General features: G+C 41.7%; 1 protein-coding gene across 4 annotated transcripts in view; it reads right to left on the bottom strand.

Annotated features, from left to right (window-relative positions):
* The window catches only part of samd11 (sterile alpha motif domain containing 11), an 83850-nt gene that overhangs the window by 35153 nt on the left and 27310 nt on the right, over positions 1-21387 (bottom strand). Inside the window, exons 1-3 of one of the 4 annotated variants that reach the window (XM_020632328.3) lie at positions 13470-14645; positions 12171-12262; positions 2476-2651 (exon numbers count right to left, since the gene is read on the bottom strand). In XM_020632328.3, the coding sequence (XP_020487984.1) occupies positions 2476-2651; positions 12171-12262; positions 13470-14172 (971 nt within the window). In that variant the 5' untranslated portion in view covers positions 14173-14645. Of the gene's footprint in view, positions 1-2475; positions 2652-12170; positions 12263-13212; positions 13347-13469; positions 14646-21387 lie in introns of those variants that run through there. The other 3 variants (XM_020632330.3, XM_020632331.3, XM_029277050.2) reach the window with 3 other exon arrangements.

Here is a 21387-nt window from a genome sequence, read left to right as displayed (position 1 = left end):
ACTTCAGTTAAAACTATTAATGACATGCCACCTGAAGTCTTCTTTTGCTGCATGAGGCTTTATGAATGTGAATAAATATATTAAGAAAATATGATTGACACATAAAGCTTTAAAGTGTTCATGTAGACTAAATTGTATTTACAGAAGGCATGTCGCACAAACCAAGTGGGTGTGACACAGTGCTGCCGCCAGCCTGATGATGTGTGGATGAGACAGCACAGATACACTCACACATGTATACAGGGGCCCCTTATTTTTCACATCCATTGGCCAAATCCAATTTGTTAAGACCCTTCTACGACTCACTTACGAAGCTTCGGTCAATGGAAATCACATTTCCGTGATTGGACATCCCATTATCCTGTTCGTCCAGACCTGCACTAGGGGATAAAGCAGGCCTGAGACGGATGCCCAGGACAGACCGGAGCAGCGGCTCCAGCAAGTCCGTCGCCTTTCAAAGGGTAAAAGCCTGACATATTAGTCATAAGTGTTCTTTAAATTCATTATCATCTTAACACGCCAGCGGCACAAGTGTCAGGGGGAGGGGAAGCCCTCTTAAACAAGGTTAGTGGATCCGTTTAAAGCTTCACAGTTGCTGTGCTGTCTGCCGTGTCACACGCAAGTCTCAAGACATGAAAAACATCCCCTCCTGTAATAAGGTTGCACAAGCTGCTTATAATGCAGGCGGGGACTTTCTGAGGTTAATCAATGAACATCTTCTGTATTATATCCATCCTTAGCACATCTGATTCCTAAATCATACAAATCTGAATCTGCACATAACTAATCAAAGATGCATATGATATTTTTCTGCAGTTTACATTATTTAGTCTGTGTACTGATTGTAAAGGGGGTGGAAATAAACTTTTCTAGATCAGAGATGCAGCTCTGTCCTGAGATGCTGTTTAGTTCAATCTAAAGGGGTGACCTTACTGTAACCCTGCATGTGTGTTTTTGAACTTAGCATGTGAAATATGAATATTCACAGGCTTTTAGAGAATGGAGTCCACATTTTCTGACTAACCCAGTCTCAGGGGCGCACTCACACTATGCAAAGTTATCCCGTATCGTGCTTAAGCCCCTCCTCCCCATTCCACAGCTGGCCTGCACTCACACTGCTCCAGGACTAAACAGGCCTGAGCCGCGGTTACCTCTTGAACATAACGTTGTAATACAACACATGAATGTATTTATGTAATTATGACGCGTGCTTAGTTAGTAGACAGACGGACTAAAAAACGGACTGAAAAAAATAAAAAATACAAATAAAAGGGACGAGTCCACGTACGCATCGGAGAACAACACAGAGAATATGACAGCAACGTTTCCAACTTTTTGGCTTATATTAAGTCATTATTAATCAGATACAGCCATTCCACTCCAGGATTTGTCGTTTAAGAATGATGTCCACATTATGTACCTGTGCTTGTGCTCGTGCATGAACTGTACAGTGCTGAAGCACACCTCTTCCAAGTGTGCAAGGGCCAAGGAAGTGTTTCATGCTTGAGCACGGATCTGAGCACTCACACTAGTCAAACAAACTGGACTTTATGGTTGAAGCGTGCTTGGGCACGGTACGGACTGCATAGTGTGAGTGCGCCCATAAACTCCTGAACACCCTATGACATCCTTTATTATGTAAATGATCTGTTTGGATAATAGGTCCATAGTCTACGCTTGATTTAGGCTAAAATGCAAAGTTTCAAATGCAAATCAAAAATCAAAAAGAACCAATGTTTTTTTTCTTTATGTAGTGGAAAGGCTAAGGAGGCTGCAGGACTTTAAGTGTTTTTGACTCGATACAACGATGCTGAATTAGTTCAATGCCATGACATAAAGACATAAATGACTTCAGTTTTATATGAAATGCTCTATGACCCAACCGTTTCCAGACACAGTACAGCACAGAGATGAGGCAGACAGTGGTGACTAAGGTGACTCAGTCTTTCAACATCAAGTCAAGGCATATACACTCAGACTTGGCAGGAGCAACAAACAAACCGACAAACCAATTAACACTTTCAAAGCTCAGCACACACGCTTCCAAAGAAAATCCCACAGCAACAGCCATGAGTACATTTTCGAAACACTGATCTTTGTCTGTTTATGCTGTTTCTCATAATGTGTCTCTAACACCTCAAAATTATTCAACAATCACTCGTAATGAAAATTCTGCACTTAATCTAGGGTGCCATAAAAAGGTAAAATATATACTGAAAAGAAAGAGCAACTAAGGCAAGAACTTTTTTATAGATATATATTTTTTACTAAACTGACTCAGAGGCTGGCATGACATTTTCTCCTTATTATGATTCACCACATAATGTAGCCTACATACTTTAAGGAACAATAAAAGCCTATGCAATCATGACAATGTGCGTCACTGTCAATAAACACAAACACACGTAGAAAAAGAAGAGAAAATCTAAATAGTACATTGTCCTTGAATTTACACAGAAGTCATAGAGTCCTCACCTCTTTCTCATGATACTGTAATGCAACTCGTCTTCCTGCTTGATGTGGGCATGATCCCCACTGGCCCGCTCGCTGCCTTCACTGTCGTCACTGCTGAAGATGGAGGCCAGCTCCTTCTTGGGGACCCGGTTGGGAGGCAGGGGGATGGTACGTTTTTCAGCCAAGCGCCCGCGGTTCTGTATAACAACACCACAAGGAAAGTGAATAACTTTAGTACAGGATTAACATTTAGATCATTTAGTTATTGTGTGGATTTATTTTTTTCAAAGTTTATACAAATATTGAGTCAGATCTAACACCTGTTTGCATCAATTAGCTAAAAGTACTGGATAAGCAGCCAAACAATTAGCAAGAAGTGAACAATGAGTCAAAATAGCTCTGTGTTCCAGATGTAAGAACACACTTCTTTTTTTTGGTACAAAACCACAGATATTCACTTACAAATGATGTCCAAATAATTGTAGTATGATTTTTTCCCATGAAGTGAAGCCCTAGCTCAAAGGAACACTATCAGGTGCTTGACATTATCTGACAGGGCACTTCCATGTAACAAAAAATGGTTTGGTTTGTTTTGAGAAAAAAAATGGTTTAACAGCAACGATAGAAACATCAGTGTAGCTGAATCAAAATCATTGTCACCTGCAAAGCTGACATTCAGACTCCAGCCAGACACCCCTAAGCCAGGCTGTCAATACATGACATAGTAATACTGGAAAACAATGTTCTAATAGTCTGCATTAGGTCTGTAGTTGTGATAAAAAAAAACAATGAATAACTTAAAACTCATGGGGGAAAGTTGGACTATCATTTGAGTGTTTATTTTGCTGCAAAGCTGCCAGCAGTAAGAAGAGAAAAGAAAAGATAAACAGGAGAGTGTGGCCCTGGGGGTGGAAGGAAGTGAAGCTGGGCGACCTTTAATGTGACCTGAAGAGGTCACTGCAGATTAACAAGGTCCTATCACAGAGAGAAGGGAGGTGGGGGAGAAAGACAGACACGATAGAAAAGCAGAGTTAGAAGGAGAGACGTGGAAAGTGTAGGAGAGATTGAGCAGGGGGAGGAAACAGGAGAAGGGTAGTGGAAGGGTAGGCTGAGGAGAAAAGTTAACACCAAGAGAAGAGAGGGAGGGCAGATGTGGGTTTGTACAGGAGAGAGAAGAGATAAGGTGAGCGAGAAAAAAACAGAATGAAAGAGAATGTGGTGAGTAAGAACATTAGAGAGAGAAGGCTCCACAGAAGAAAGGTCTGTCCAGAGTGAGTGGACTTGGATTTGAAACTTTATTCCCTCTCCCTCTTCTTTCTCTGTGCCTACATCTCTGCTCTAACTCCCGGACGCCTTCAGGCCCTCCAGCTATCCCTTCCACCACACGCAACCCCACTCTCCACCACTCCCTCCATCCCTCACTCCTTCCATCCCAGGAGGCACGGCAGCGTGAGTGGCAGGCAGGGGCAGGAGGAGGGATTTGGGGGCTCTTAGCCAAGAGGCAAACAGGTGCAGCCCCTCTGGATCTCTCAAATGGCAGACATTAAAAAGAGTTTGGGAGGAGGGGAAGACAGAGAAAGATGAAAACATCCCCCAGGATGAGCAGGCCACAGAGTTCTGCACATTTCTCTGTTTTATCATGCCATGCCAGAAAAGAGGTTTTACCTCCTTTCTTCTTTCCTGTTGGAGCTTTCGCCAAAGTTCTGCTCTGGTGTTCGAGGACAGTGGATCACTTTCTGATACTTCTGCTACTTCCACACAATGCCTACTGTAGAAAGTTAGTGCTGAAGCTCTGATGGCTCATTACAGGAGGAAACATGAGCAACAAATCTCTTAAAACAACAGAAATGCAGTTTTCTATGGAGCTACTACAGTCACATTTCTTGGACACAGACATCTTTTAAATACAAATGTTCAACCTTCAGTGTCTCTTCACTGCTGTCTTAACAATGTCAGGGACAACACACATTTGCACATGAGATCCACACTTACGACCTATACATGCACACACACGCACACATCTATTCCTGTTTCTTAGAATTCCCCTCTAAAGCGGGTATTTTACTCAGAGCATGCTAGAAATATCGTGTATACAGGAATAGTTTGTCGGAGACCAGTCGTGACTGTGGCTGTGTGAGTGTGTGTGTGTGTGTGTGTGTGTGTGTGTGTGTGTGTGTGTGTGTGCAGACAACCACCCACATGGCCGTGACATACCCAGGCTGACAGCCCCCGTCAACCCCCCCCTCTCCCTCCTCTCTCCTCCCGGAAAGCCCCGATCCTTTCTTTAGTGGCACTGACGCAGAACTGGGGGTGAGCTCCCACTGCTTCCGGCAACACTTCCGCAGCACGGGGGAGGGCTCTCCGAAACAAAACACGAAGAAAAACACACCCCTTGCAGCCCACGTAGGAGCGCTCAAAGGAAGGGCGCCTGAGCGCGCCGGCTCGTATGCGCACGCACTAACACAGGCGTCTGCACAGAGCTGAGGCAACCTTACTGTGTGTGGTCAGCCTCCTTTCAGCCATGGAAAAAAGTCTCTCATAAAAGATCCGCTAAAAGCACCTCTATGAATATCACCTCCCACGCTTTCTGTCTGACAGGCAGCCAAAAAATATATCTGGGCTTCACATTTATACTAAAAAGAAAAAGACAAATACATGAAGATGCACTACAGATACAGGGGACACACTAACCAACTTATAACACAATCTAGGATGATCATTCAAATTGTGTTACTAGTACAGGACAAACGTAAAAAAAAAACTTCCAATACATGAATTATCTCAATTTTAAAATGTATATCATACATACTTCACACATATATATTAATACATCTCTTAGAATAACAATAGAAGTTGAACTTGGACTTAAAACTGTGAATGATCCAGACAAATTCCTTAAGGGTGCTATTGTGAGGTTAAGCACAGAGAAGTGCAGGTGTTTATTAAAGTCACATAACAGATACATAAATAATAATAATAATAAATATATATATATATATCAGTATTTACAGTTGAGAAGTTTCCACATCATAACTTTTCTGAATTAAAAAAAGTTTCTGTCTTCTAGAATCCTATATTTCAATATTTAAGTTACACTGATTTTTTAAACTAAATAGAAGGACTGTTCTAAGGACTGTAAGAAGGTAGCAGATATCGGTATTAAAGTTTTAATATTAAAATCAAGTAAAACAGTTAAATATGTAGCATGAGCAATATGCTTCCATTGTGAATTCCTTTAACTCATTTGGACCACAGCCTTGATTCCTACACTTAGAACAAGTGATGGTTCAAAAGCAACAAAAAGCTTATGCAGTGAAATGGTAATATCTCAGCTACCTGTTGGCTCGTGAAGCAGAAATTATAAAGCTATTCAATGTTTTCTCTTCTAATTTAATTCAGACTGTAAATGAGCTCTTGATGGAAAAAGAGAACTAATAAGGGTGTTTTTTTTCTTTCTCCTTGCGTTATTTCCTGAAAGGTGCAGTGCCCTGCTGCTGGCTCCAACCAGCATTAGTGAGCACACTCCCACACACACACACACACACACACACACACACACACAAACACACACACACACACACACACACACACACGCAGCGGTAGCCGCCCGTGACATTCCTGCAGCTGCGGCGCTCTCTCTCCCTCGCACGCGCCCCCCCAGCGATCTCCCTGGGGGACGAATGCCTAATGAGTCACGCGCCTGTCTGCCGTTACCTCGCAGCGTGTGTGTGTGTATATCTGTGTGTATCCAAACGTGTGTGTGTGTGTGTGTGTGTGTGTGTGGAGGCGGGATGGCAGCCCGACTTGGCGCGAGCACTAGGGGAAAGGGGGGAGGGGGAATGAGGAGACGACAGAGAAGGAGAGCGGGGAAAAAATGAGCGTGAGGGGAGTGGGAGAGGGGGTTGAAGCGGTCATTACTGAGAGCTGAAACAAGGCTGTAACAAACAACTTGTCTGCTGTTTGTTTGTGTGAGTGTGGGATCAGGTACATCTTAATGTAAAAGTTACTAAATCATACCTCAGGCACACCTCTATATCTCTGACTCACATGGAAAGCAATCTCCACATTTTCACAGGTGCACCTACGGAAGGTGATGAGCGACACATTTGTCAGCTTTCATCAAATTGAGTTTGCTCAGTATGCAAACATGACCGAAATACTGTGAATAATCTGATTAAAGTAATAGTTTGATTAAAATGTTTACAAGGTTTGTTGTAACCACATTTCTGTGACCCCATAATAGAGTTTAAATGATTTGTTTGATAGTCAGGACATTGTTTGAAATGATTTGTAGCTGAATGTAGAAAACCTCTCCTTGGTGCTACTATAGGCTACAAGAAGAACTAATTGTGGTGTTTTTTTTCACTTCTATGTTTATAGAAACATTAACTGTACTCTATTACATCTCTGGTGTATGATCTGCCTCAAACAAGGGAAAGAAATCATACAAAGGCCACATAATAAATTAAAAGGCTTACAGTTCCCTAATATGGTTATTATCAAATTTTGACATCCTCATAAACAAATGCAAAAACATGAACAAATACATTAATACAAACTCCTCTGTATGACACACTCCCATTGAGCCTTATTTAGAGTCAGCTGTGTATGTGTTTAACCCCACGTTTTCCATTATTTTGCAAAACACTGGTTATAGTGTTTTCTTTCGATAATAATGTCAGTGTTTGCTAAATGTGAGCATGAAACATTTCCTGTGACACCTTAAAACTACAATGTGTCACATTTAGCAAGTTTACTACATTAAAGCAAAGACGACTGCCTACACAGACAGAGCGATGGTCTTGTTGTTCTTAGTATATAGAGGGAAAAAAATGAATACACCAAGATACATTTTTTCATGTAATCTTTTCAACAGGTGTGATATTACAAATAGAGTCAGTCTGAGATGAACAATTTAAGTCGATTCTTTTGAGGTTTCAGAAGCGTGGTAATATTGGATGTTTTTATTTATTTATTTATTTTTTAAATCAGTCTAAAAGGCATTAAATTCCTTATAACTGCAATGATACTCAGACTTGGCAAAATAGATCAGATGCTGGATAACTTTGTGCTGGTGTGTGCCTGTGTGTATGTGGCTCATGTATAGATTAAAGGCAACACTTGGTTGTTCAAGGCCATGTGAGAAAAAGAAAAAAAAGTGAGAAAGCACTGTAGGGCGGACAGGCATGCGACCAAGTATCCCCCAATACACACCCTCCCACCCACGCACACACACACACACACCCACGCACACACACACACACACACACACACACACACACACACACACACACGCTCTCCTACACCCTCTGCCCTCACACGCTGAGTCGAGCAGGCAGTTGCAGCCCAGTGGAGCGGCACAGGGCAAAGGGAGGGGGGATGGGGGGCATTGCACAGAGGGCGAGAGGCGGCGGTGGGAGTGAAGGAGGGGGGCTTCTGGGACGGCGCTGGGAGGTCAGTGGCGGTGCAATCAAGCGTGCCTCTTGCTTCCACTCTACCTCTAGTTTCTTACTCTTCTTCTCTCTCTCTCTCTCTGTGTTTGGTTAGGCCCACCAATGCTGCTGCGGGGGGGCTTTACGCACAGGTAACGAGCCACTTTCCCCCACACAAATACAAGAGAAGGGAAAGAGAGCATGTAGTAGAGGTTGGTTCAATTCAACTGATAATTATCTTGTGTCAGTTTAAACTATAGATGTGATACTGACATTCATTAAAATCTTCAAGTTCAACACACTGGAAATATATTGGTTAATTACACTGGAACTAACAAATGCAGCACAACAGTATTTAAATTATATCTCTTTTTAAGTTTGAAACATCTTCTTTGCTAAGGTTAAGAAAAGTTCTTGACTAAACTAGAAATGCAGATAAAAAATAAATCATTCTAATGGTCAGCAACAGTTTAGTTGTAACCAAGAGAAACTCAGGTGAAATCATACGCTGTCAAAATAGTATTGAGCCTACATCTAACAGGCTATTAGTCCTGCTCATGTACTTTCACATTTGCAAAAACGTACAGAATGCAGACAGCACAATTTTTCACTCTGACTTTACCTGCACCGCGCAAAGTCTGGGGAGCTGATGTCTGAACACATTGAGGAAAAACTCAGCGTACGACCATTGACTATGCATTATGATTTTGTAGCACATTAAAAAAATTAATTGTTTTTATTTTACTTTTGAGAAAAATTTGAGTGTGTACAAATTACGATTGCTAAATTTCACTTAGTACAAAGTATGTGGGGGCTACCTTGAGTGTTTTGATGATAGTGTGATAGTTAAACCAAGCAGTTCTGACTGGCCTGATGTGTGACTGTGAGCCTGAAACTATCAGAGGAAATCATGTGGCGAACAGCAATTGCAAAAATACTTTGTAGACACACACACACACACAAACAGATGTTGGGAGGAGGATTTTAGAAATATCATCGTTAGCCTGTCATGATCAACCATATTTGGCTGATAGACAGCTGCTTCAACTTGTTTTTCGTGCCTGTTAACATACACAGTCAGTCCGTGTGCTTCACTTTAAAGAATCTCACTCACATGTACACACATACAACTACACATTCAGCTCTATACCAATCTCTATCATGTTGCTGATTTACTTAACGACACAATTGATTCAAGGATCTCAATATCAACAGACTCTCAACGAATCTCTAATTTGTCTGAATACTGAACAAGACACAAAAGTAAAGTAAACATACTCGACACGACCAGGCACACTTCTGGGCCAGTGACCGATTCTCTTGTTACCATAGCAACATAGCCTAAGCAACTCGCAAGCAGAAACCAGTAAACATATATCACAAACAAAAGAAAGATTTATACAGTAGGTGGTTGATCTATGAAGACAACTTCACATCAAATAACAACTGAACTTCTTTTATTTCACTCACTGTGCTTTCAGTTGAATTATCTGTTCCCCATTAACCCTAAAGGAAACGGCATTATGAATATGTAATAAGAATACGCTGTAAGCTATAGGCAAAAGAGTGTGTGTGTTTGTGTGCATGTGTTTTGTTTGTGTTTAATTCAACTTTGCAAGAGGAGCCCATGATTGGAGGAGGTCTTTACAAGCCGGAGGAGGGGAGTGTAATTTCCTCCCGGCCTCCGCCAGTTCCGCAGAAATAACAGAGCAGAGGAAGCCCTGCTCTCCCAGGAGGAGACGCACACACAGGCACACATGCAAGAACACTCATGAACACACACAGATACCACGCAAGTCAGCCAGCAATAGCGGGTGTGCAAATAATCAGAAATGCAAGGATAAAGACCAAGCTACAAACAAACACTTGCACACGAAAAACACAAACAGAGCTAAGAATAAAATTCAACATGCAATATAATATTGTGTATAACACTGTATACATGCAAGTTTATTACATATGGTACCACACACAAAATATAAGCAGCATGTAACAACTTCAGAGGGCACATTTGGGATCGAAAGGCTAAACAGAGAGATGACACTCCTTGACATTGAGTTAACGAACATATCGCAGTCATTATTATTAACTTACAGAGCGCAGATAATCAACTTTATCAACACAACTACACCTAAAACTAGTGAGTGTAAACACAGTTCAGTTGGTGTGTTGTTGTGAACAGCTTGTGCACAGGCCGACACAGCAAATTAACTTCCACAAGTTCTGAGCAGGCAGGTGAAAGTCTTCCCACCAGCTGCTGCAGCTTTTTTATGATCGCTTGCCTCATGCCTATAGCGAAACAAGATCACTCAAAGTTCAGCCGTCAAACTTTCAAAATAAATGACTGCATGAGGTAATTTGTGTCAGTAGGCAGGCATATAGTTGTGTGTGTGTGTGTGTGTGTGTGTGTGTGTGTGTGTGTGTGTGTGTGTGTGTGTGTCTGCTGTGTGTGCATGTGATTGAGAGAGAGCTCATCAGTGAGGGAGTGCAGGCTGCCATGCCCTGAGGGGAATCAGTGGGGAGAGAGGGAGACGCCAGTACAGGCCATACAAGTCCCGCTGCCTTCCCTCCTCCGACTAACCCTTACCGCCTCGCATGGAACTGCCAACTTACTCAGTTTGTGTGTGTGTGTGTGTGTGTGTGTGTGTGTGTGTGTGTGTGTGTGTGTGTGTGTGTGTGTGTGTGTGTGTGTGTGTGTGTGTGTGTGAAGCGTCACGGTGGTATTCACTTGTTGGGTTAGACTCTAGGCTTCACCACCAGACAAGGGAAGGAAGAGAGGGCAAGCACAACAACAATCTTAAGACCCTCATAACCCTGCTTACGTCAATAACAAAGTTGTACTCCGTCACAGCTGTAATTGATGTGGAGCTGTACAAGCCCTGGCAAGCCAAAAGCCAATCACTCTGATATCTGTAATAAGCCTAACATAACCAAACACGCTCAGATTCTTTAAATCCTTCTTCGAAAAATAAAGCATGAGCATTTCTCCTGTCTGCGTTGCTTGCCCCCCTGCCTCCCTCAGGTAATTCGTTTTGGCTGAACCCTCCCCGTGTTAAGGTGCAGGTCTTCATTCTTGGCTGTGAAAAATGTCACCAGTTTACCTGTATCACTCAAACACCTCCGGCTTATCTAAACCGCCTTTGCCTTGCGTGCCTTGCACACAATAATCAGCAGTAGCCACGCTCAGTAGCTCGCTAAGCCTCTTACACCCTTCCCTCAAGATTAGTGCTGGGGAGCGACGACAGATGCGCTCCGTGGTGATAAAAACACACACACACACACTCACACACTCACACACACTCACAACCCACAGCACCTGTGTGAACAGATTTGGTGACGGTGAGCCGGCAGTGTGCTTGCTCAAAGCTGACACACATTCACACACACAGATAAACACACACACAAGCGGGGTGGTGATGCTGTAATCGGGACACACCTGCAAGGCCTCAAGGTTTGGCACCGTGCCCCCGGCCGAGCCCCGAGGGACACATCGGGCAAACAAAAGTTCAACAGCCAGGTGAAAGAAACTGATTCAATGGGACGGAGGAGACAGAGCAACAACACACAACGTCAGACGGACAGACTGGGCCGCTCAATGCCTCTGAATAAAAGGCTGTCTGATACTCTGTGTCAGTCAACGGCTGAAAGTGAATTTGATATCCATGCTGAGCGAAATTACCATCAAAGTTGACATGTGTGCCTGTGGGGTCTTCAACCGTCAAGGTTACAAAGAGAGACAATGCTTTAGTATGCCATAATACCCAGAGCTGCTCGACAAACCAACACAAGCTTAACTTAATCAAACTATGACCCATATCAACTGTGATGGAATAAAAATGATAAACAACTACATTTGAAAAGAAAATGTGTTTTTGGGACAGATAAAAAAATAAAATTTACAACAACCCTTAATGACAGCGAAGCAAGCACGAGAATTTGTCTTAAATATTATGGACCAAAACAAGGAGAGAACATTTGTAGCACAAACATTTTGACAATAACTATAATTACTACCCTTTTAACACAAGTTTTTGTATTTTATCAATGAGTTCAGTTTGTATTCCTTTTGCTTTTTAACAACTTTCAACAAATGAGGTGAGTTCTTGAACACCACAGCATACAATACAGCGTCTTTTAACCCTAAATGTTCTATATTGTGCAAATCCTCAGCAAAAAAAAGTCAACCCTAAAGCAACAACAAACATCTTCAATGCAGCTTCTCAGTTAACACATGGAGTCTACAAGAACAGAGAGATAGCATGACAGGAAATCAAATATTCTTACCACTGGAGATGAAATGCGACAGCCAGGACAATCACAGATTGGAGGGTGCACCTGTAAGATTCCTTTGGACATCAGAGTCTTGAGACTTTTTCCTGAAATACAAAAAAGAGAAAACCCTTGAAAACTAAGAAAACAGTATCCAATAAACAAACTCATCACCTCCAGGACACAGCATGTGATACAATATAATCAACCACTTGCTTTAGAATGGTCTCATTGTGTTTCTGTTCCATCAGCTCAGGTCTCAAAACTTTTAGGACAAATCTTGCCAAATATATATTGTAATATATATTTCTGAAGAACTCTCCTAGCAGACACGTGTACACGTGTCTATAACATCTACTCAAATCATGTTCAGTGTGTTGAGCCAAAGAGACAGCAGCCTACTGTCATCTGCCTATAGGAATCAGAAAATTAAACTATTAGGCTACCATTTTTTACCTGGGGGCCACCCTCCTCCTACACCACACGCACGCACACACACACACACACACGCACACACACACACACACACACACACACACACACACACACACACACACACACACACACACACACACACACACACACACACACCTTAACGCGTGTCAGCTCTGCATGAGTAACCTCGTGTGTGTGTGTGTGTGTGTGTGTGTGTGTGTGTGTGCGTGTGTGTGCGTGTGTGTGTGTGTGTGTGTGTGTGTGTGGTGAGGCCCGCCATGCATAATTATTGTGAAAAATACCGGAACGGAACAACTTAAGTGACGCTCCTAAGGTCGCCAACAGTCATATTACGGCGTTAAATGTGACATAAACTAAAATAAGCACACACGTAAAAGTACAGCATTAAAAAAGGAAATTCGTCGCAAATTGGTCCCCCATTAAACTGAATGCAACACTGAATTATAAAATTGAATTTAAAAATATCTCAAGCTTAATATGTCATGAGCAAACACTCCTGTACAAGTGCAGAGCGCAGCACTTTGCGGAACGATCCCACAATAAAGGAACGTATATATTTTAAATGCTACACGGGCTATAGAAGCTAGGTCCAACTTTTCACCTCAGTCCCGTTCAGCAAACTCCAGATGCCCCGGTTTGGTGTATGACCGCAGCCCAAACAATATGTGTGAGCGTCGGAGGCTGCGTGGAGGATCTGCGCCTTTTCTCGTCTCCTTACGCACTGACTCTTGTAACCCTTTCACTCCAAAACTCTGCACCGAACCACGACACTAAGTTTGTACCCAGAATAAATGGCGTCTAAAAGTGTCTGACTGATGATTTAGGTGTCCCCGTTAGGACAGTGCAGGTTGTTCTTACCTTTATGTCTAATACTCCGTTTCCAATCTTTGGCAGTCTCTCGTCCACTGACAAACTGAAACTCGTTGGGAGTGAGCCACTCGCCCCTGTATTTAATTGAGGGTCCCTTGCTACCTTGACACAGTTTATTGATATAAAGCAAAGCCTTGTTTTCCCCGCATTCCACTTCGATGCACGGCTCCCCGTTGTCGAAGAAGGGCTGAAAGTCGGGGATGGAGGAAAACCTCTCCAGCATTAAGTCGTCCGTGTGATGGTGGAGGTGCTGGTGATGAAGCGCCGATTCGTGGAGCCCCAAATACGCGCGGTGATGGGCGAAAATGTGATCGTAGGGCGGCGGATGCGGGGTCACCACGGGGATGGCGGTGGCATTTAAAGGGGCAAGGTATTCGGACTGGTTGAACGCAGTCAATGCCATGTCGTCTCCATCCAGCCTCTCCTTTTTGATGGCAGGCATGGTAGTGGGAGCCGCGCGCCGGTAACAAGTGAAAAGCTCTTCGCCCGATCCAACTTGAGTGTCCTCTCCGTCTGTGAGTTGGGCTGAGCCAGACTTGGAGACGCGGCGCTTGGTTTTACGCAGATCCCCCGTGTCGCCGTGAGACAGCGGTCTGCTGCTGAAGCTGCCGGATAGATTCCCATTCAGTAGTTTCCAGCTCGCAGCGGCAGCAGCGCTCTCCACCAGCCTCACAGCTCCTACCTCCCACATTTAATCACACCCGCTCTCTTAATACCTGACATGCTGAGCAGCCCTGAGCCCCGGACATTATGTTACCTACTGGTCATTACACGTCGCAGCTACGCGTCGTGTCTCTCATTTCTTTGCCTTCAGGGAAGTTTGGTTTTTTAAGTTTTTATTTCACTTTAGTAAGTAAAAATCGAATTTTGATAAGGCTGTCAAAATTTAAAATGACACATGGATTAAATATCGGGGCGTAAACACATGGCAAAGATAGCCTATTTTAAGATACAATGACGAGATTTAAACAGAACACGATATAATGTCATGTCTTCCGTCGCTTAAACAACGTGACATGCCATTTTTAGAAACATAAGCCGAACACATCAGGCCTGCTACCCCTGAGTAGTATTTAGCAACATTAATAGAGTCAAAAGTTAGGGAAGAGCTGTTTTCAGCCCCTGTGTATGTCGTTGAAGTCACGCTGAAGTTCACAGACCCAGACCAAACAAGATTTGCACTCTCCGTTGCTTCTCAACTTGGCCCATTTAAACAGCGGAGGCTCGGCGGGAGCCACAGAGAAAAGGGGGGACTCCGAGGGACGGCGCTTCACTGCGTCAAATGGAGGAACCATCATTAGTGAGCACGAGGAAGTGAGCATGAGCACGCCATACCAACACCTGTGTCCTCATATCGACATTTTTGGAGACAAGACATTGAAATATTAGTGTGATCACGTATACCTGGCATTAAAAACATTTGATTAGGATACAACCTTTACCTTAAACAGTCTCTTTCAGCTCACCTTACCAAACCATGAAATTAATCTACGATTGTTTAAAGTGTGACTCAAACCAGGCCTTCAACTTCAGGCTAACATAAATACCACCAAAATGATTATTTTGATCAGTATAAAGCTAACACCAATTTACCTGATATAAATACTTCACCTTTGAACATATGTCAGTCAGAATTCACAGAAGTCAAAGGTCGACCAGATCTAACGATGACATCAATAGTCAATCAATGCCCTGATGGTGTCTGGTGTCTAAATTCAGCAAAGTATTCATTATACTTCACCTACAGGGACACCATCTTGCTCTCACTCCCACAGCTTGCTGTGTACTGCTTAAGTTAGCCACTGCTAAAACTTTTGAACAAGATTCACATAGTTGAGGGAGTTTAACCTTTCCCTAAATGAACAATTACATCACGAAAACAAAACTGATACTTTGGAACCTGTTGATAACCAAGTGCAATCAGGCTTAACATGGATACTGAGACATTACCAAAAGGGAGACACTTTGGCAAAATAGTGGCTCAGCGGAGATGTGCTTTATGACTCATGTCACCCAGGTGTCTAAATATATATTTTAAGATAACACATTGCTTTTCTGTAAGAGTTGAGCTCTTGAACAAAACAAAAACAAACTCTTTGAAATCCACTTGATCACATTTTGATTCGCAAACAGGTATGGCTTTAAAAAGAACAAATCCTCATATGTGCAGCAGTTGCTGCGAGCTTGTTGCACTGGCTAAGGTTTAACATCCTCAGCCTTTAACCACATTTTCTGAGAGCACTTTCTCTCCATGCTGACAGCAGGCCATGTTCCCCTGAGCTCCTGGAGCTCATGAGCAAGGCCACATCTGACCTCCATCAGTGGAGAACCACCCAGGTAGATCCACCACCAACACATGGGATAGCCATTCCAGCAGCAGAGGTGGGGTCTGGAGCGCTGTGTGTTGGGGGCCTATAAATCAGACCAAACTGCCTCCGACACACACAGGAAGGAGGCACGCCACACCGCAGGCGGAAGCAGCGCACAAGAAGGCCAGAGACCACAGCCTGGCCAGAGCTGGTGTTATGCCTACAGCCAGGACCGGGGAGGCGAACACACAGCAGACATTTACACAAAACACATGCCAGTTACCTCTATAAAGACAATGATGGGCAGGAGGGTGACTTTTCTTCTTTTGAACCTGAGGAGCAGTAATGTCTGAAGGGAAAATAAAGTCATACGTTGGTTTGTTCATCTGTTAGAGACCAAAACAGATCTCACACTAACAAACTAAGTGAAAGAAATAGCACTTCAGAAAAGGTAAAGGGGTAATAATGGATTTGAAGTGTCTAAAAATGTAAATTCTGGTTGCCGTTTTTTGTTTTGGATTTTGAAAATTTCAAAAAAATCAGAGAATCGAAAAAGACCAAGTACTTTGAGTTTTCTGTTGTATCACTACACTGATTTACACAAGTCTTGTACAAAAGCTAAAATGCACCGTCAAGGTCAGTAAACTTTAATTGAAGGGCAATGTTATTCAGCCAAACAATAAAGTCACTTCCTACATGTAACAGAGCAGTGGCAGTGACACAAATCCTGGGCTGCTGACATTTATGGCTTATGTTTACAAAACCGTTTCGAGGAAGTGGAACATAACATTTCAAATGAAAACCTTTTTGATTCTGTCTTTATCTAACCAGCACCGCAGCTAAATGTCTCAATGGAAACCTTTTCTGTGCGTGCGTTGGCGCTACAGGTTGCACAATCGGGAGAGCCCTGATGAAACCAGTCATAAAGGGGACACCCATGCCCACTCATGCGCCTACTCTTCATCCCCGATTGTGACTCATACTCAATGGCTCATCACAGAGGGGTTCCCCAAACTTGTCTGCTGACGACGCTTCAACTTTCATATCTTTATAATTTTGTCAAGTGTTAAATGAGTAGATTTTTCCATTAGCCTTCATGTTTCTTTTATTTAAAAAAAACTTTGATGTGATGGGGAAACCTTGTTAAACCACATTTACCATTTCCTACTTTCACGATTTCACGACAATGCCAGAATGTTCTGTTTCTAAAAAGTAAAAAAAAAAAAAAAAGCAACCTGCATGTACCACCTACTCTTTCAAACCAAGAACTTCCAGTGAATTATGTCAATCCAAATATCAGCACTGTCAACAGAGAGTTACCTGTGTGTAGACTACTTATTACAACACAATTCATTCTGTTCAGAGACTTTTGAAACATTTAAGACCAAATTGGAGAACAATAATACAAGCATGGATCCTGATAAACGAGATGTAGTCTAATGTTTTATTTAATCTTGTATTTATAGCATATTAAGTTTCCCCATTTTTAAAGTCTGGAAGCAATAAAGTAAATCTATCTGACAATAAGAACATTTAGAATAATTGTGATTTCAGATTTCACAGCTAAACAGACAAACTGCTACTTAACGCTTGACTGACCCACTCCTCTTATACTTTCTCTCTCTCTATTACCGAGTGATGTTCAGGTGCATTAGACTGATCTACATTTAAAACATATTGTTGCATTTAAAAGTTTCATTCATTAGATCGTTTTATAAAGGAACAAACTATATGAATGTGTTAAAAGTTTTGAGGATAGATTTATTATAGACTTTTTCAAAACACATTCATGATTTAGGAGTTAACGGTCTCATTAAGCATCCCTCAGATTCAAACTAAAAACAAACCTTTTTAACTTTCAGAATTATTGTTGAAGTTTTGAGGCCGTGGCTGATGGTATCTTTATTAACATTGCTTCGGTTCTACACATTAAAATGTCAAAATACAAATAAAAACGATGCTGCTGTCTTGGGCAGAACTCCCTTGTTAAATATTTATATTTTTGGGAATATTTCCTGTCAAATAAAGATTCATTCATTAACCCTCTGGTTACCTGTGTCCATTTTATGAACACTTCAACACTTATTTTACTGATATTTTGGTCATTTTTGATGCTATGTCTTTCATTTTTCACACAGGTGTGTATTTTTACTCAATTTTTATAATTTGAAAATTTTCAGTTGTATATATATATATATAAATATATATATATATATGCTCTGTAGAACAAAAATGCAACACTTGTGACCCCGTGTTCACTTTTTGGACACATCTAAACCCATTCTAATCACGTTTTTTGAACCTATGGCCATTGCAGCAGAGAAACATAATTTTTGTTATTATATACAATCAATCTGTAGACCAGACTTCAAATTTGTAGATTGCGCCATTTTTCAATTTTGGCCCACCAGCACAAAGACATGCAATTTTCCTAGTAACAACTAGGGACAGTGTTGAAGCTCCTACAGCCCATGATAATAAATGTGGGGCATGTTTCTCAGGTTGCAAAAGTACTGAAAAACTGCAGTACTTTGAGCTGCATGTGTGAACACAATGCACATTTTTCACTCATACTTCACCCAGAGTTTCTCCTCCAGCCTCCTCATATTTATTCTGCAGGAAGTCAGAGTGAGCTGATGTGAGAACACAGCAGGATATAATCAGGAGAATTCACCTGGAGCGAGTGGGAGCGGGTGGTGATGTTTATTTTGGTTTAGAGAGGCAGTACTCTACTCAACTCTAAAACAATCCACAAACATTTTTGATGTAATATAAAGTCAATGACTCTGTGAATGGGGATATAAACACAGATTTTTAGATGTACAATGCATCAAAGATGCACCTGCAGAGAAAACCGTGAAAAAGCTAGATTCGTTTTGAAAACAACCTCTACAAGTTTATGCAGCTTCAGTTGCAGCCACATCTATAAATACATGTAGCTTGGGGTACTGGTCATTTCACCCCTGAAACCATGAAAAGATATTCAACACAGGAAGCTTTGGAGGGAGTGATGCTGGGTGGTGGCCTTCGCCAGGGTTGCTCTTTGTCACCGATTCTGTTTGCGGTTTTCATGGACAGGATCTCAAGGTGAAGCCGAGGGGAGGAGAATGGTAGTGACCGTGAGAATGAGATCGCAGATACTATTCTTGTAGTTCTTGTTCAAAGTCATCTCATATTATTTGTTTGGGAATTAGATGGAGTAAAAAACGTTATAGGATCATAATAATGACTAACATATATTGATAATAACATATTAGTGATCATATCGAAACAACAATGGTCTTCTTTCACTGACTTCCAGTTAGCAGGTGAGATTACTTTTACTCTTTGCTACACAAACAGAAAATGCATAAATGATAAATGTTGTTGGTAAACACTCCTTTTAGTCTAGTACATTGTATATAAATATATATATGTATATGTATTTTTATTTTGAAAAATAGTGCTATTATCACAATAAATGGTATTGAAAGGGTTAAAAGTGTGAAAATGAATAAAAATTTGATAGTTGTGAACAAGGCTGAAGCTGGTTAAAAGACTGATGTCACTTTTATTAGAAATTGTGTCCACTTTTTGGACATCCTGTGCTATGTGTCGCAATTAAATCCGGTGCACCTGAGTCAGCATAGTCCAGCCCTGAAAAATGTGTCTGCATGAACAGAGTCAATCTTAGAGGAGAAAGCAGGACTTTAGCAGTTAGCATAAACATAAAACATTTGATGAGATGACCAAATTTGTTATAAAGCATTAAATGCAATGATAAAAGATAGCTCTGCAGTGGTAGCTCCTTCGAGTTTGTTACGGGGCTTAACTTCAGTCAATACTTTCCCAACGATGAAGCTAACGTGGGGTGTACACAGCGGACGTTCCTGCTTTGTGCCTTTATACTCCGATTGGTTTTCAGAGTGTTTTGGGTTATTTCAACAAAAAAAACCTGAGCATAGCCCTGCCAAATTAAAATCCATGATCAGTAAAGTTTGAAGACATTTAAACAAAACATACAGCTTTGTATTGAAACTAATTTCTTGTACTTTTTTAGAAGCTAATATACCACTAAACTTAAATTACATTGTCAGAAGGCTACTGTGTCATTGATGTCCAGGGTCTTTAAGGCAGGATGAATATTCAGCATTGTGTTATCTCATAAGTTAACTCTTCTTTTTTGTGTATTTGACGAGTGATAATCAGGAGTTGTTGTTTTTTCTATTTACCAGATTTATTTTGTTTTTTTTCTTGGCAGGTTGAGTCTTTATGACTTCTTAAATGAACTGATGTTCAAGTTGCAGTAAGTTACTCAAAGTTGAACAGAACATGAGCAAACACTTTTTCATCTCGGATGTCTACAAAAACTCAGTGAAATTACATATGTAGTCAGTAAAATAATACCTGATGTATTCTTGCTATTTTTTCATTTTGTGGAGTACATAGATAATGTAGGTTTGCACAGTAGATTCAGATCACTGCTTTGCAATACAATGCAATTCTCCTAGTGGCACTAAAATCACGTTTTATAAATGTGTCAAAAGCCATAAATATATATTTCATTAACAGTGATGAATAATGAGAAACGCAACAACCCCTTCTAGTTATAAAAAAAAACCTACACACTCGTATTTACATCTACAGTTTTTAAAAACAAGAGTTCCCTCCTGGCCACAAACTACAAATTGTGTTTACAGAAAATGTCAAGGACGGTTACTTTGCCATTTTAAAAGGCTGCAAGTCTTCCCATGCTCAAAATGCATTTCACGTCCATTCCTTCACCCTCATCGTCCGTCGGGAACCCCCCTGTCGCGGCCCCCGCCTCTGCGCCGTTGTTGGCAGCGGCCCCGGAGCCGCAGCGCTGCCGGCGGGGGAGAGAGGTAATAAATAACCCGGGGAGAGGAGCGGAGACCGCCGGGCGGTGCACAGTCTGACCTGACAAATACTCACTGGAAAACCATCAGAGAGCGAAAGCCCACCCCTAGCGCTTGGAGCCAGCCTTTCAGACATGAGCTGCAAAATATATAGGCCTTCCCCTCCTGGAAAAAAAGAAAGGAAGACAGACAGAAGCGTCCCCCCTCCCCACCCATCCGCATCCAGACACCGCCGGAGACAAGGCGAGAGTAATTAACTATTTAAAGCAAAGTATGAATTTGTTTAGTAAGGCAGAGCACCATACTTTGTCCAACACCCCCATCGTTTTAAACCAATGTTAAACAAGCTGTAGTAAGTTTAACAGACATTCAACTTGAGAGAGACAGATGAAACATTGTACATTAATCCAAGAGTTCTTCTGTAGCCTTGTATAAAATATCACTTTTCAGGACCACAAAAACATCCAAACGTCTTTTCTGTCATTTGCTGTTTCTGATTCTAACTTTAAAATGTGGGAATCGATTTTAATTTGCTGAGTTCAAAGAACGTTTTGTGTCAAGTAAGACAACCATGACAAAGATGTCACCACCTGAACATCACCGTGATCATGTGTTTTTCTGTTTTATGTCAAACATTTCATGTCAGTGCTATTTGTTGAAATTAAAGTTTAAAAAGGTAAAAGGCACCTTGCAGTTCAACTTTCTGTTGTAGCCATTAATAATCCTTAACTCTATGTTCTC

This window comes from Labrus bergylta, chromosome 12, assembly GCF_963930695.1.
Source record: "Labrus bergylta chromosome 12, fLabBer1.1, whole genome shotgun sequence".
NCBI classification, from domain to species: Eukaryota; Metazoa; Chordata; class Actinopteri; order Labriformes; family Labridae; genus Labrus; species Labrus bergylta.
The sequence above is the reverse complement of the archived record's forward strand: the minus strand, read 5'-3'. Positions and strand labels throughout refer to the sequence as shown.